This window comes from Oryctolagus cuniculus, chromosome 3 (assembly GCF_051225735.1).
Source record: "Oryctolagus cuniculus isolate XC-2025 breed Fujian yellow rabbit chromosome 3, ASM5122573v1, whole genome shotgun sequence".
Classification (NCBI taxonomy): Eukaryota; Metazoa; Chordata; class Mammalia; order Lagomorpha; family Leporidae; genus Oryctolagus; species Oryctolagus cuniculus.
In genome coordinates, this window is record NC_142869.1 from 72,984,291 (window position 1) to 72,998,010 (window position 13,720).

The 13,720-nt window shown below is 44.4% G+C and overlaps 1 protein-coding gene across 3 annotated transcripts in view; it reads left to right on the plus strand.

Annotated features, from left to right (window-relative positions):
* Positions 1 to 13,720, plus strand: part of STK39 (serine/threonine kinase 39) — a 333,872-nt gene that overhangs the window by 134,003 nt on the left and 186,149 nt on the right. For all 3 annotated transcript variants that reach the window (XM_089328246.1, XM_051848536.3, XM_051848534.3), the window contains exons 9-10: positions 9,667 to 9,715; positions 9,818 to 9,883. In XM_089328246.1, the coding sequence (XP_089184372.1) occupies positions 9,667 to 9,715; positions 9,818 to 9,883 (115 nt within the window). The remainder of the gene's footprint in view (positions 1 to 9,666; positions 9,716 to 9,817; positions 9,884 to 13,720) is intronic.

Genomic DNA, 13,720 nt, shown 5'->3' on the forward strand with positions numbered 1-13,720 from the left:
TGCATGAGCTTCCTTTTAGTTGCAGAACAAGTTGTTTGTACTGTTTCAAAGATTATCAGTAAAGAAGATTAAAGAAATCTTTTTTTTTTAACCTCAGAAAGTTTAACCATCTAAACAGAAGCAAATGGCTTTAAATTAACTTCAGTGTTTCTGATTGGGGGGGGCAGTGTGTCAGTTATCAAGTCTGCCCCTTCCTCCTTAATATTCTGGGTAGTGATAAGGAAGCTCAGAGTTCCTTCTGACTTAGAGGAGAATGGTCATGATGGTTCCTTGCTGTGGACATGGTTGCCTGGCATCATTGTCACCTAGACCAGTGCTTCTGAGAGGTCGCTGGGTACCAGAACCCACCCAGGGACCCAACTTTGTACTTAACATTTTAAAATCTAATAACCCACTTCTTTCTTACTACTTTTTAAGAAGATTTGTTTATTTAGCTGAAAGTCAGAGTTTCACAGAGAGAAGAAGAGACACAGACACACAGAGAGAGAGAAAGAGATCTTCCATCTACTTCCCCAGATGGCCTCAGTGGCCAGGGCTGGGCCAGGCTGAAGCCAGGAATCAGGAGCTTTTTTGGATCTCCCACGTGGTTGCAGGGACCCAAATACTTGGGCCATCTTCTGCTGCTTTCCCAAGCCATTAGCAGGGAGCTGAATCGGAAGTGGAACAGCCTAGTCTCAAACAGGTGCCCACACGGGGTGCTGGTGACGCAGATGGCGGCTTTACCCACTGCACCATGACACTGGCCCCAAATAACCCACTTCTCATCTGAAATTTCTTTTTTTCAGAGAAGGAGCCTGCAATGAGAAGGGATTCCTTTATTCTTACTGCAGATTCTTTATGAACCTTGTTAAGTCTTCTAACTTCACACAGTAATTTAGGATTTGTATGGCTCCTCTTCTCTAGATTCAACACAAGTTCCCTCATTGTACCTGTGCTTTTTTTTTTTTTTAAAGATTTATTTATTTATTTGAAAGGCAGAGTTACAGAGAGGCAGAGAGACAGAGAGAGAAGTCTTCCATCTGCTGGTTCACTCCCTAGATGGCTGCAATGGCCAGAGCTATGCTGATCTGAAGCCAGGAGCTAGGGGCTGCTTCTTCCCAGTCTGTCATGTGGGTGCAGGGGCCCAAGCACTTGGGCCATCTTCTGCTGCTTTCCTGGGCCATAGCAGACAGCTGGATCAGAAGTGGAGTAGCCAGACTCGAACCGGCATCCATGTGGGATGCCAGCACTGCAGATGGCAGCTTTACCAGCTATGCCACAGCACCAGCCCCAGTACCTATGCTTTGTAGCTGTGCTGTGCCGTTCATTTACTGGATTTGCCTTGTATGTTTCCCACAGCTGCCACCTTCCTCACACAGCTGTTCTTAAGACTGTCTGCTCTTAGCATCTTGAACTTGCTCACTGTACGAGGGGATACTTATTTTGTCATTCCTTTTACTCTCTGTCATCTTTCACATTTGGTTCATAGGGCTGGTTTTCCTACCAAAGTTGATCTTTTGCTGAAGTTACTTCTTCAGTCTCCCTTTGGGTGAAAATGCTCATTGATGTTAATTTTGTTCTTTGTCGCTCTCCTGTCTTCCCCTTACAATTTGGCATAACTGTCAACAGTTAGTATTTGACATCATCCGGAAGACAGAATTAGAGCCCCCACAGCCCAGTGAGAGAAGTACTTGTCTTTCTGGTTATTTCTGGCTTGCTCCTGATGGTCTTTATGATTCTTGAACTAGTTGAGGTCCCACCTAGTGGCTGTGACCTGTAATGTCACACAATTCCAGCTCCTTAAGAAAATGGTTCTGTAGGGCAGAGGTGTTAGTGTACCTAGTGACACCACACTGCATTTCTTCAGGAAGTTTGCTATACATTAAATTGACATAATTGTATTTCAGTAACTATTTTTATCTCCTAGTAATCCTGAAAGTCTTCGCAGGTTTTATTTTACGAGCTCAAATATCAGATCTCTGCGTCTGCCCCCACCCCTCATCCCCAATTCCTGTAGGAAAATCTTACACCACGCATTCAGCTTATCATAACACCTTTCCCTCAGAAAGGCGTGCTGTCCCAGATGCGCCAGGTGTTGCTAGTATAAAGTCCTCTTTACACGTTTTCTCTGATCCAGGCTGCTCTGACTGTTTTGCAGTGGTCTTCGGTAACACTTACACACCGGCAGTGGCACATTGACTTCCCAGAAGGCTCTTTCTGTTAAAGAAAAAACACAGAGGTTCAGGATGTTCACGGGTACTTCAAAAAGTTCCTGGAAAATGTATATTTGGAAAAAACACTATGTATGGATTTCAACTTTTAAAAGTCTTTCTTTCTTTGAAAGACAGAATGACAGAGAGAAGTGGGGGGGGGGGGGTCGCTCTTCCATTCATGGGTTACTCCCCAGATGGCCACAACAGCTGGGTCACACACGCACGTGGAGAGCAGGAACTCAAGGACTTGAGCCATTATCTTCTGCTTTCCAGGCTCATTAGCAGGGTGCGGGATTGGAAGCAGAGTAGCTGGGACTCAGACCAGCACTGGTGTGGGATGAAGTCATCCCAAGTGGTAGCTTAACCTGCTGCATCGCAACACCCACCCTTCATTTTTATTTTTTCCATCTTTCTGTGAACTTTTTGAATTTACCTCTTAAGTGAGGAGTTTAGGGGGAAAACCATTCATGGAATGGAAGACTGAGGGAAAAAAAAGCAATGTTGTTGAGTTATTTTTTGTACAGGATACATTTCTTCTTTATTTTTAAAGATTTATTTATTCATTTGAAATTCAAAGCCAGAGAGAGAGATTGAGATCGAGATCGAGATCGAGATCTTCCACCCGCTGGTTCACTCCCCAATTGGCCACAATGGCTGGAGCTACGCCGATCTGAAGCCAGGAGCCAGGAGCTTCTTTCCAGTCTCCCACGTGGGTACAGGAGCACAAACACTTGGGCCATCCTCCACTGCTTTCCCAGGTCATAGCAGAGAGCTGGATTAGAAGTGGAGCAGCCGGGACCCGAACCAGCACCCATATGGGATGCTGAAACTGCAGGTGGTGGCTTTACCTGCTGTGCCACAGCGTGGCCCAGGATAAAATTTCAGAATACGTGTTCATTACTAAATTGGTCAGTGAACATTGAATTGCTGTTCAATCCTGAAAGAAACCACAAATATTTCCAGCCCTGTCTGCCAGTGCTTATGCTGGGCTTCTGTGCACCTTCTCCCTTCTCTCTATACTTGGTTCCAAGACCACGTCTTCTTAGGTAGGTATTATCTGGACAGGATTCCTGGCTCTTCATCCTCATCTATATGACTTAGTTTTCTTGGCTGTACTGTTGCCCCAACATTACCTACTTTTAAGGATTGCTCTAAGGATGTGATGATTTCATGCACACATAGCATTATTTGGGGTGTTGCTTAAGAAATTGAGGTTGCCATTCATTATTTGTTGTTTTCTTCTGATAAGTAGAGTTGTTGCAACTGTAATGCAACAGCAGTAGTGCATTGAAGATCGATCTTCTATGTCACTTCTACATTTATCATATAAACTTGTTGACCTACACACACAAATTTCTTGAGTTATTTAAGTGGTTTAGAAGGAGAAACAGTTACCTTTACATCCAGTATCTGGTCCATATTATATCTTCAATACTGCTGCTTGAATAACTGGTGATGGTTGGGAGCTTGCAATTTGGGAGTGATTTGGAGTCAGTGGAAAGAGAAACAAAACTAAATTCAGGTAGTTTGATGAATGAATGAAGGAATTAGTGGAAAGCTTTTGCTAATTTTTATTATTTCTGTTTCCTGCATGTTGATAATTAACCTGTAATCTGAAACTAGTTAAGCAGCATCAAGGGCCTGGAGTTGCTGAGTACATTTATTTATCTTTCATGTACATATGAGAGATAGAGGGAGACAGACAGACAGACAGACCATCCTTTGGTTCCCTGCCTAAATGCTGCAAGGGGAGAGATTGATCCGAGTTGCAGCTATTATCTGGGAACTCAGTTCAGGATTCCCACGTGGTGGCAGTTCAGAACTCAAATCACCTTAGTCATCGCTGTGGCCTCCCAGGTTCTGCACTAGCAGGAAGCTGGAATTGGTAGCTGGAGGTGAGAATGGAAACCAGACACTCCAATGTGGGATGCAGACATCTGGACCACTAGGCAGAACACCTGCCTCCTGAGCAGTGAATGAAAAAAAAAAAAAAAAAAAATCCCAGGGGAACAGCAACCAAGATGGATTCACTCCTAAGTAGGAACTCTCTAACTAGCTGAGAAGGGCTATCCTCTTTGTCGACTTTGAGTGCTCACTGGGACTTCCCTTCTAAAAGAGAGCTGCATGTTAGTCCTTTGCCTCATCCGGTCTGTGTTCTGCATTGCCATAGATAAGTGTTGCTTGTATTTGCACAGCAGAGCATCTTGCTATTTTGTGTGTGTGTCGGGGGGAACAAGCCTTGATCTTATAGCTCACATGCTTCATATGGATAGCAGCTATAAAAAGAACAAGCATTTTTGGAGCAACCTAGGGGAAGAAATGAGTAAGACTTGAATGTTTCCTTTGGTAGGAGGGGTAGGATGAGAACAGCAGCTCTGCCTGGGGCCAATAAGCATTTAGAACTTATTAATGCAAATTGTTCGAACCACTTCAACTATATTATATTCGTCCTGAATCCTTTGAGAATTCTGTTAAGTCTCAGTGGACTTTGGTTCATCCATATGTATGAATTGAATCCTTCAAGGGAGTTTTCTCCTCAGACTGTTGGTCCTTGCAGAATACTGCATTGTTTTTAAGGATTTCAAATTGAATCGTCATCCAGATCCTGGACTGTTATTTTGGGTTCTGGTAGCATTTTTAGCATCTCTCATAAATACAGTGTGTAGATTTATGTTACATTGTTAGGCTTGGCGATTGCTAGGGGCCATGGAAGACAGGACTATCATTGCAGAATTTTTTTCCTGTAGTACTCATCTTAGAGGTAGTTGTCCTTGACAGCTCCTCTTTAGCCAGGCCATGGTAGTTGCTGCGGCATAAAACTTAAATAAACAAAAGCTATAAAAAAAATTGATGTGCATTCGGCACCATAGGGTTTCATATAACCTCTGTCGCCATCATCATTTTCCTCATTTCCTGTGGTTTGTTTTTTCCATACTTCTCATGGACATAGTGTGGGCATGTGTAGGATTTTACCCCAAGTTGATTTGAGCACAAAAAGGAAGCAGTGACTTGCTCTGTAGTTCCTGTCTGTGTACAGTTGGAATGCCCTTTATATAACTCAATGTTTAAGCCTGTACCAAAAAAAGAATGTGGTTCTCAAAATCATTTCTAATTTCTCACACTCTCGTGATTTTGTTTGTACTGATGAAGGCTGAGGGTGGAGTGGAGTTCAGAGAAAGGCGATTTCCCCTGTAGCCTGCTTTCTTCTCCTTTACGTTTTTTTGGTTGCCATAGAAATGACCTTGCTGGGTAAGAGAAAGAATTTTCCCAGCCTTGTATTTCAAGGTATGCGTGGCATTTGCCAGCCTTCTCTCCACAGGGGCCCTTCACTTGACCCTTAGCGAGCAGAAGGAGGACAGGAGCAGGCCTGCTCAGGGAGAGGGAAGCCTTTCCGTTCCCCACCTCGAGCACCTGCCTCTCCCTCTTTCCTTTTCTTGCTAGTGTGCGTCTTCCTCCTGCTCCCATTGTATTGAACAGATGCCTGTCAAACCCTGCCCCAGGAGTGAAGTGAGGACTGTCTGGATATCTTGAAGCATCACCTTCATCTCTTACTGGGTGACAGGTTGAGATTGGGCTATGGCAACTTTCTGTTCTGTATTAGATGTTGAGAATACACGAATGAATCCCGTGTGGTGGAGACAGTGAGGCATAGGAACAGATAAAGAATGGGAGTGTGGATAGAGCAGCGTGTGAGCACCATGGAGGGAACAATGCATTGGATTTGTAGGGGTCAGGAGAGTTACCTTTGAAGATGATGACATCTTGTTGTGTTCCGGATTGCCCAGATAGAAAGAACCAGTGAGACTCACCGAAATGCAAAGAACAAAGGGACTTTATTTGTAGGTCCAGCATGCTGGGGCCCCAGCCTCCCATGCAATGCAGTGCTGGGAGACCAAGACCCCCTTCTCTTTGTTTTCGGGGTTTTTATAGTTCCCAGGCAAACAAGTATTACGTCCGCATTCCTTCCTTCCCCTGGACCTGCAGGACCAAGGACGGCCCACCTCATTGGTTGCCTCCACCTGGTCCTGCGGACTGGACCAAGGACTGCTCAGTGTTAGGTTTTATCTTCTCATACCAGGCGCATCCTGGGCCTAGTCAGTTTTTTTTTTTTTTTTTTTTTTTTTTTTTTTGTCTTGTGAGAAGCCTGTCATGGCATGGCTCTGGCCTCTCACGATCTAAATTGGTCCTTGACTGTTGAGTTAGAGTGCATTGGTTGGTTATTCTTTGTCATGAAAGAGCAAGAGATGGTGAGAATATCATTGTAGTTGAAGGAGAGAGTCCATGCAGGTGGGAAGGAAGTGAGGATAGAGACAGGAGACAGAATCTCGAAAATTAGCAAAGTCTGAGGATGGAAAAAGTTCGAGTTTTCTGTGTGTGTTTTCCTCAGTTGCTAACCTGGGAAGCAGTACTGATGAAGGGTTGGAGGGAGGACTGGAGAAGCAGCAGAGGATCTGGCTGGCAGGCAGGTTGAGCTAGAGTGCCAGCCAGCAGCAATGAGAGTTTCAAGCAGAACAGCAGCCTGGGCTGCCTTATTCATCCTGATTTTCTTAAGAGTTCTTTCACTTAAAAAACGGAACCTAAGTTAGCTGGCTGGCTTCTTGGTTTTGGAAATTCTGTCTCGCGTTGTGAAACACCAAGCCCAACACCAGGTCTTCCTCTGTCAGTTGTATTATGGTTCTAGGTCAAGTTCTCCCGTGGCCCTTCTCCTTCAAAAAGCTCAGAGCTGCCAGCATGTCCTGCTACGGCGCCTGCACTTTCACAGTACCCACTAGATTACGAGTTGTTGCAGGTGCTAGTCATCTGCCCTGTTCATGCTCGTACGCCCCGCACCTAGCACACAGCTCTCTTGAAATACTTGCCGAGAGAATGAAAGGATGAATTTCTAAGACCTGGAGGCCAGAAACATCGCCCATGAGCAGGAAGTGTCTACATTAAAATACCAACCCATGGCAGTCCTCTGTACTAGTTTTATCTTTCTTTTTCTTTTGCTGTTCCATTCCTGTTCAACAAGATGCAGATTCATGAATTTAATGAGCTTACCCAGGGATGTGGGCCAGCTGTTATTTAGACTTTTGTTTACTCAAAGCACTTAGCAATTAGCAGCTGTTTATTGTAGTGGATTTGGAGACTCTTTGTCAGGTGCCTATAGCCAGTGTTCATTTGAAATCCAAGGGAAAAAGCAGTAACCATTTTTTTTAAGATTTGTTTATTTATTTGAAAGTCAGTGTTACACAGAGAGAGAAGGAGAGGCAGAGAGAGAGACAGAGGGAAGTCTTCCATCCACTGGTTTGCTTCCAATTGGCCTCAATAGCCAGAGCTATGCAGATCCAAAGCCAGGAGCTTTCTCCGGGTCTTCCCACTTGGGTCCAGGGGCCCAAGGACTTGGTCCATCTTCTACTGCTTTCCCAGGCCATAGCAGAGAGCTGAATTGGAAGTGGAGCAGCAGCGGGAGCTTGAACCGGCACCCATATGGGATGCTGGCACTGCAGGCTGTGGCTTTACCTGCTACACCACAGCGCTGGCCCAGCAGTAACCATTTGAACAGAAAATTTGTGTGCCTAGAAATGCAGCTGATGGGCCTGCAGACGTGCAGTTTGTACACTGAAGCACTTAATGTTGTTTCCTGGTTTTTTCTTAGACTTGGATTTGGTTACCAGGAGTATCTTAGTGAAGCTACCTTGGTTTTAGAGCAGTGGGTTCCAGTCATTTCAAGTGTGAGGACTCCTTTAAACCTGCATCCCCCTGAGCCCAATCCTACTAAATCTTGGATCTTCATTGTCTGAGAGAATACCTAGTGACAGTAATACTTCTTTCTCCCTTTCTAATTTTTTATTATGAAAAACTCAAAGCGTGCAAAAAAAGATAAAAAGAGTAGTACAGTGTTTATTTCCATACCATTACCAGATTTAACAGTTGTTCACATGTTTCTTGTGTGCCGTATCTATATTTTGTTGGGTGAACTGCCTGAATGCAGCAGGCTTTAATTCTTGAGCTTACATTCCCTGCGAATAGGGCCTGTTCCTACGTAAGCACGAAGCTTTTCCATGCCTGAGAGTGAACAGTGCTTTCCCAGATTATCAAACATCTAGCGTATTCCCACATCTCTAATAATTTCCAAATGCCTTTTGCAGTTTCTATCAGGGCCATTCGGTCAGAGGCCAGGTGTAGCATCTGCTGTTGTGTTTCATTAGCTCTGTTTTCTTCTAGAACATTTCCCCACAGCTCCCATTCTCCTCTGTGATACGGACTTTCTGAAGCCGTCAGGCCGTTTGGCTTGCTAACTGTTCTGTACTCTAGATTTATCTCGTTGGTTTTTTCCAAGTTGAGAAGGAACTGTTTATGTTGGAAGCTATTCTGTGTAGAAGGGTGTCATTCAGTAAACATAGAAGGAATGATGGGGGTCACAAACCACTATTTTGCTGACTCCTTTGAAATAACGTAGGGCAAAAATGCCGAAACCAGTTAACATCTTTGGGGAGAGTTTTCAGGAACAGGATATTCATACACAGCCAAGACACTACCCAAAATCATGCTTGCCAATTGCAGTGGGTAAAGCCCTCATTCGGAGTGGAGATTTTTGGATTGTAGGGAAAGTAGTGCAACTTAGCATCTCCGAGAAACAGTGGAGTGCCTGAGAGTGGATGCCTCTGAGGTGCTGTGGTTAAGAAGCGTGTGATGTTGTCTGGGAAGTGCAGTCTGAGGGTCCCGTATCTGAAATGCCTGGGACCGTGAGAGTTTTCAATTTTGGAATGTGTGTGTAGACTGGAGTTGAACATCCACAATCTAGAAATCTGAAATCCTGAATGCTCCAAAATCTGAAAATTTGAACATCAAAATGCTTGTTTTATCCTTAACCGCACCTTCCATTTACAGGAAATAAGTAAGTAGAGACACAAATTATATGACACTCTGAGAAAGCAGTCACACCAATCCTGTAATGCCCTTAAGTTTGCCTTTTATTAATCTCGGTCATGTTTACTGTCACCTGAAGAACAGCAGTCCATGTGTGTTCATGTGTGTCAGGTTTACCGAGTGAGCAGAGACACACGAGATCTGTGCACCCCTAGCAGTAACTGCTGCTTTTGGGGAATCATGGAGCACAGTAGATTCTGTTTTCTTTGACAAGAGCAGATAGAAGTTCATATGGTTTCTTAATAAACGCAGGCATTTAGCTCACAGACATGTCTGTCTGCCACCTTGTAGAAACACCGAACTCACCTCGATGGAAAAGTGTTCACACTTCAGGCACTGAACTCACAGGCGTCCACGTATTTTGTAGTTGAAGTGTTCAGAAAGAACTGGAGAATTGGCACCACTTCACTGGGTTGCCAGCTTATGATTAATTTAGTTTCTGGTTTTGCAATTCCTAAAACTGGTCTTCCAGAAATACTCTAAGGTTAAGTTGTTTTCATCAAGGCAGTATATTTATTAAGTGGTCATTGTTTCAACTCTAATTTATTATTGATCTTTTCAGGCCCACAGCAGCAGAACTTTTAAAATGCAAATTCTTCCAGAAAGCCAAGGTAACATGTTTAAAAAACCAAGTAAATCTGCTATTTTGAAATCACTACGAATTTATCTATGTCATATTTGATGTTAAACGGTGGGGAATATTTGTTTTGCAGAACAGAGAGTACCTGATTGAGAAGCTGCTCACAAGAACACCAGACATAGCCCAAAGAGCCAAAAAGGTAAGCACCACGAGCCCTCACCACCCTGTGCGGGCTGACAGCTACCCCGAGACAAAACCCATAGCAAAATAGGAAAAAGAGTTCTGCATGTGCCCAACGTGTTATTTAGAAGGTTTCTGATTAGCCACTACTCAGATTACCACCTCTGCCTTTTGCTTATTGCCATGAGTTTGGGTGTGGAAACAGTGAGAAACTCAAATGATTCCATTTCTCCATTTAGCAGAAAGGATTGGTTTGAGGTTTAAGTACGGGAGTGAGAACACATCCTCAGATATCTTTCCTTTGGGTTCCGTGGAAGAGAAGTAGTTGATTTGAGATGTAGTAGTCCATTTGAAGTGATGGAAAATGAAAAACAAAACTTGTTTTTAATGGTTCCTGGAATATCCAGGGGAAGTAATCCCCTTGTCAGGAAAGACCTACAGTCCCTTTTGAAGTCTACCTTGTGTTAACTACATCATGTTAATGGTTACCTGAAAAATCTTCCATTCTAGGTTTTCAGACTTTTTTTCTTTTTTAAAAGATTTATTTATTTGAAAGTCAGAGTTGGAAAGAGTATGAGAGAGATCTTGCATCCACTGCTTTATTCTCCAGTTGGTTGCATCAGCCATGGCCAGGCCAGGCAGAAGCCGCAGCAAGGAGCTTTATCTGGGTCTCCCACATCGGCAGCAGAGGCCCAATTACTTGGGCCATCCTCCTCTGCTTCTCCCAGGCATTTAGCAGGGAGATAGATCAGAAGTGGACCAACCAGAATACAAACCATTGCCCATATGCTGCAGGCAGCAGGTTTACCTGCTACAGTACAATGCCAACCACTGTGGGTTTTAGATTTTTGAGATGGTTTGTATGTGTGAGTGTATTTATTTATGTGTGCATTTATACAAGTTTATTTATTCAGATTTCATTCTGTCATGAGACCTAAGATAATTTAATTTCTGGTTTGATTTTAAAATTAGGTTATATATTTACGTTTTATATTTTTTATTTTTTTGAATGATTTATTTATTTATTTGAAAGGCAGTTACAGAGAGGCAGAGGCAGAGGCAGAGAGAGAGAGAGAGGACTTCCTTTCACTGGTTCACTCCCCAAATGGCTGCAATGGCTAGAGCTAGGCTGATGTGAAGCTGGGGGCCAGGAGCTTCTTCTGGGTCTCCCACGTGGGTGCAGGGGCCCAAGCACTTGGGCCATCTTCTTCTGCTTTCCCAGGCCATAGCAGAGCGCTGGATAGGAAATGGAGCAGCTGGGACTCAAACCAGCACCCATATTTGATGCCGGCACCACAGGCAGTGGCTTTACCCGTTACACCACAGCACTGGTCCCATATTTATATTTTAAAATATTCCTATGGTCAGAGACTTAGAAAGGGACATTCCCCTGCTCCCTTTTACAGTTATAGAGGGAGCTTACAGGAATCTAACTTTCCTGTGCTGTAAGAAAATTGGCAAAGAAACATGTTTTGAACGTCATTTCTCATTGCGCCTAGGTATAAATACCAGAGTGGTTTCATCCAGACATTGCTTCTCTAAGATTGCCTGTAGAAAATGCATGTAGCTGATGCTTTAGAATAGTTTTTTCGTGTATGCATGCTAGCAAAGTTTAATGAAGACAAGTAATGAAGAGAGTACACCTGGCAGACCAGGCGGGGACCTCAAGGAAGGAACTGGGAGCCCTGGCTGCATCCAGGCTGGAGTTTTTATGGATGCCGGGTATGGGCCCTCTTCCTCCCTTCCCACCAACACCCTTTCTGGAAAACTGTAGGGTGGGGGGCTTTCTGGGTGTGGAATCCCTCCCGGAGGCTCATAGTAGCCCCTTGGTGAAGAGCAGAATCCTTTTATGCAAACTTTAGAGCAGACTCCAAGAAGTGATGCCTCTCCGAGCTCCTCTGCTGGACACCAGAGTTCCCGGCTGGACTGGTTTCTGGTTGATTTCTGCACTGGCCAGGGGTTGGGGAGAGGATTGTTGGTTTCTGGTTGATTTCTGCACTGGCTGGGGGTGGAGGGGAGGCTTGTTGTGTTGAGTGTGAGGAGAGAGCCAAGGTTGGTCTTGTCCACTGGACACCTTTGAGGCGTCCCCTGGAGTGGCACAGAGAGGTTTGAGGCAAGTGCAGTGACCAGTTTCCAGACTCCTAAGAGAAGACTGAAGGACGCTGGGAAGAATTCTTGGGGTGCTGGCCTCCAGCACTGGATCTTTTGATCAGATACTGAGAATGTCATCCTGAGTTGAACACAGGCTCTTCAGCTTCTTTGCGTGTTTTTTTGCAGGGAGATTTGGCTGATCTCATCCAGTTAGCTGCTACTGGGGGCTTCCAGGCCTGCATTTTCTCCAGAGCTTAGCCTCCTGCCCCCAGCTCCTTGTCACGTGGTCTGCCAGCCTCTCAACCCCAAACCTCCCCTGGCGGCTGGGTTTAGGAGTAACTGCCCCCACCCCCCATGCCTTGACCTCTCTCCCCCATCCAGTCCCTTGCTAGGTCTCCCCACATTTTGTTCTGCAGCTTCTCTTTCATTGCAAACTGGACAGTTGGAGTGAATTTCTAACTGTCCTCATTTTCTGTTCTTTCTTCAGATACTACTACAAAATCGACTTTAGGATAGTGTCACTTTTGCTCAAAAGTAGTTTTCAGAATTAGACAAAACAACTACAACAGAAAATACAGGAGAAAATAGGAATACAAGAATGATTTCTGTGTAATAAAAACCCCAAGCTCCTTAGCCTTGAATTCATGGTGATTTTTCTAACTTCTAGCCTTACATTCTAGCCTCCAGCCAACTGGAAACATCCATAGTTCCCAGTCCATACCCATAACCTCCCTTGGGCCTCCCAGTGGTTTGAGAAGGTGAAGAATTTGTTTAGGCTATGACTTTTTTCCTTTTTCTTACACTGATGTTATTTATTACGTTTTTGTGTGTTGTGCATTCCTAACCTCATTTTACGTGTACCTTAAACCTTGGAATTTTGAGAGAGAGGATTTTGAAACGATGTCTGCTGCCATTAACTGGCTCCTTGGTTTTAGACTGGAACCTCACATCTTGTTTCATCATCTGCCCCTTCAAATGAGAGTGGACCATTTAACTCAGGGTCTCAGGGAGGAGTCCAAGGAGAGTATGAATTAGTTCTTGAAGCATCTTGGCCCATGTAACGTTCACCTGGCTCTCTCGCTTCATAACATTGGCTGTTCTCCTGTCATGATTCTCATTTCAGAGTGCACTTTGGTTCCCAGTGCCACCACACTTACCTATAGCTTCTTCAGGAGCAAGTGCGCTGTCTGCACGTTTTCATAGTGCATTTCTTGTTCATAGGAAGTGCTCACAAGTGTTTACCAACCGAGTGATCCCACGTGCTTGAGTGTACCAGAAAGGCCACTCGGGATGTTTGTTTTCCACTGACTTGACCTCCCTTTAAAAATGCTCAGCGCACACTTGTCTCTAGGAATCCGTTAACAGCGGGCAGCCTCCTTCCCTCCATCTAGGGATGTTGGTGAGCAGCCATGCTGTTCCTTGTTGGAAACTTCTCATGCAGACTTGGCCACCACGAAGGGACCACTGTTTTAATCACCATATGCAGTGCAAACCTTTATTGTAGGATGTCCTTATTTTTCCTTGGTTCTCACAGTGTTTACGTGACTTTTATTTAACTGCCGGGACAAGGTTCTTTGTGTAATTTGCCCTTGGACGTCTCTTTATGAGTTGTCCCCAGCTGCTCAGGTTCCTGTCTGCATTTTCCCTGGTGCCTTCTGATTGATCCCACTCTGGTTGCTGTGGGGTGTAGATTTATTTGTTCCACAGAGTCTACTTGTCCATGTTGGCACTTGGATGTTTGTCCCTCTGTTTGCTGTTGTTCAAA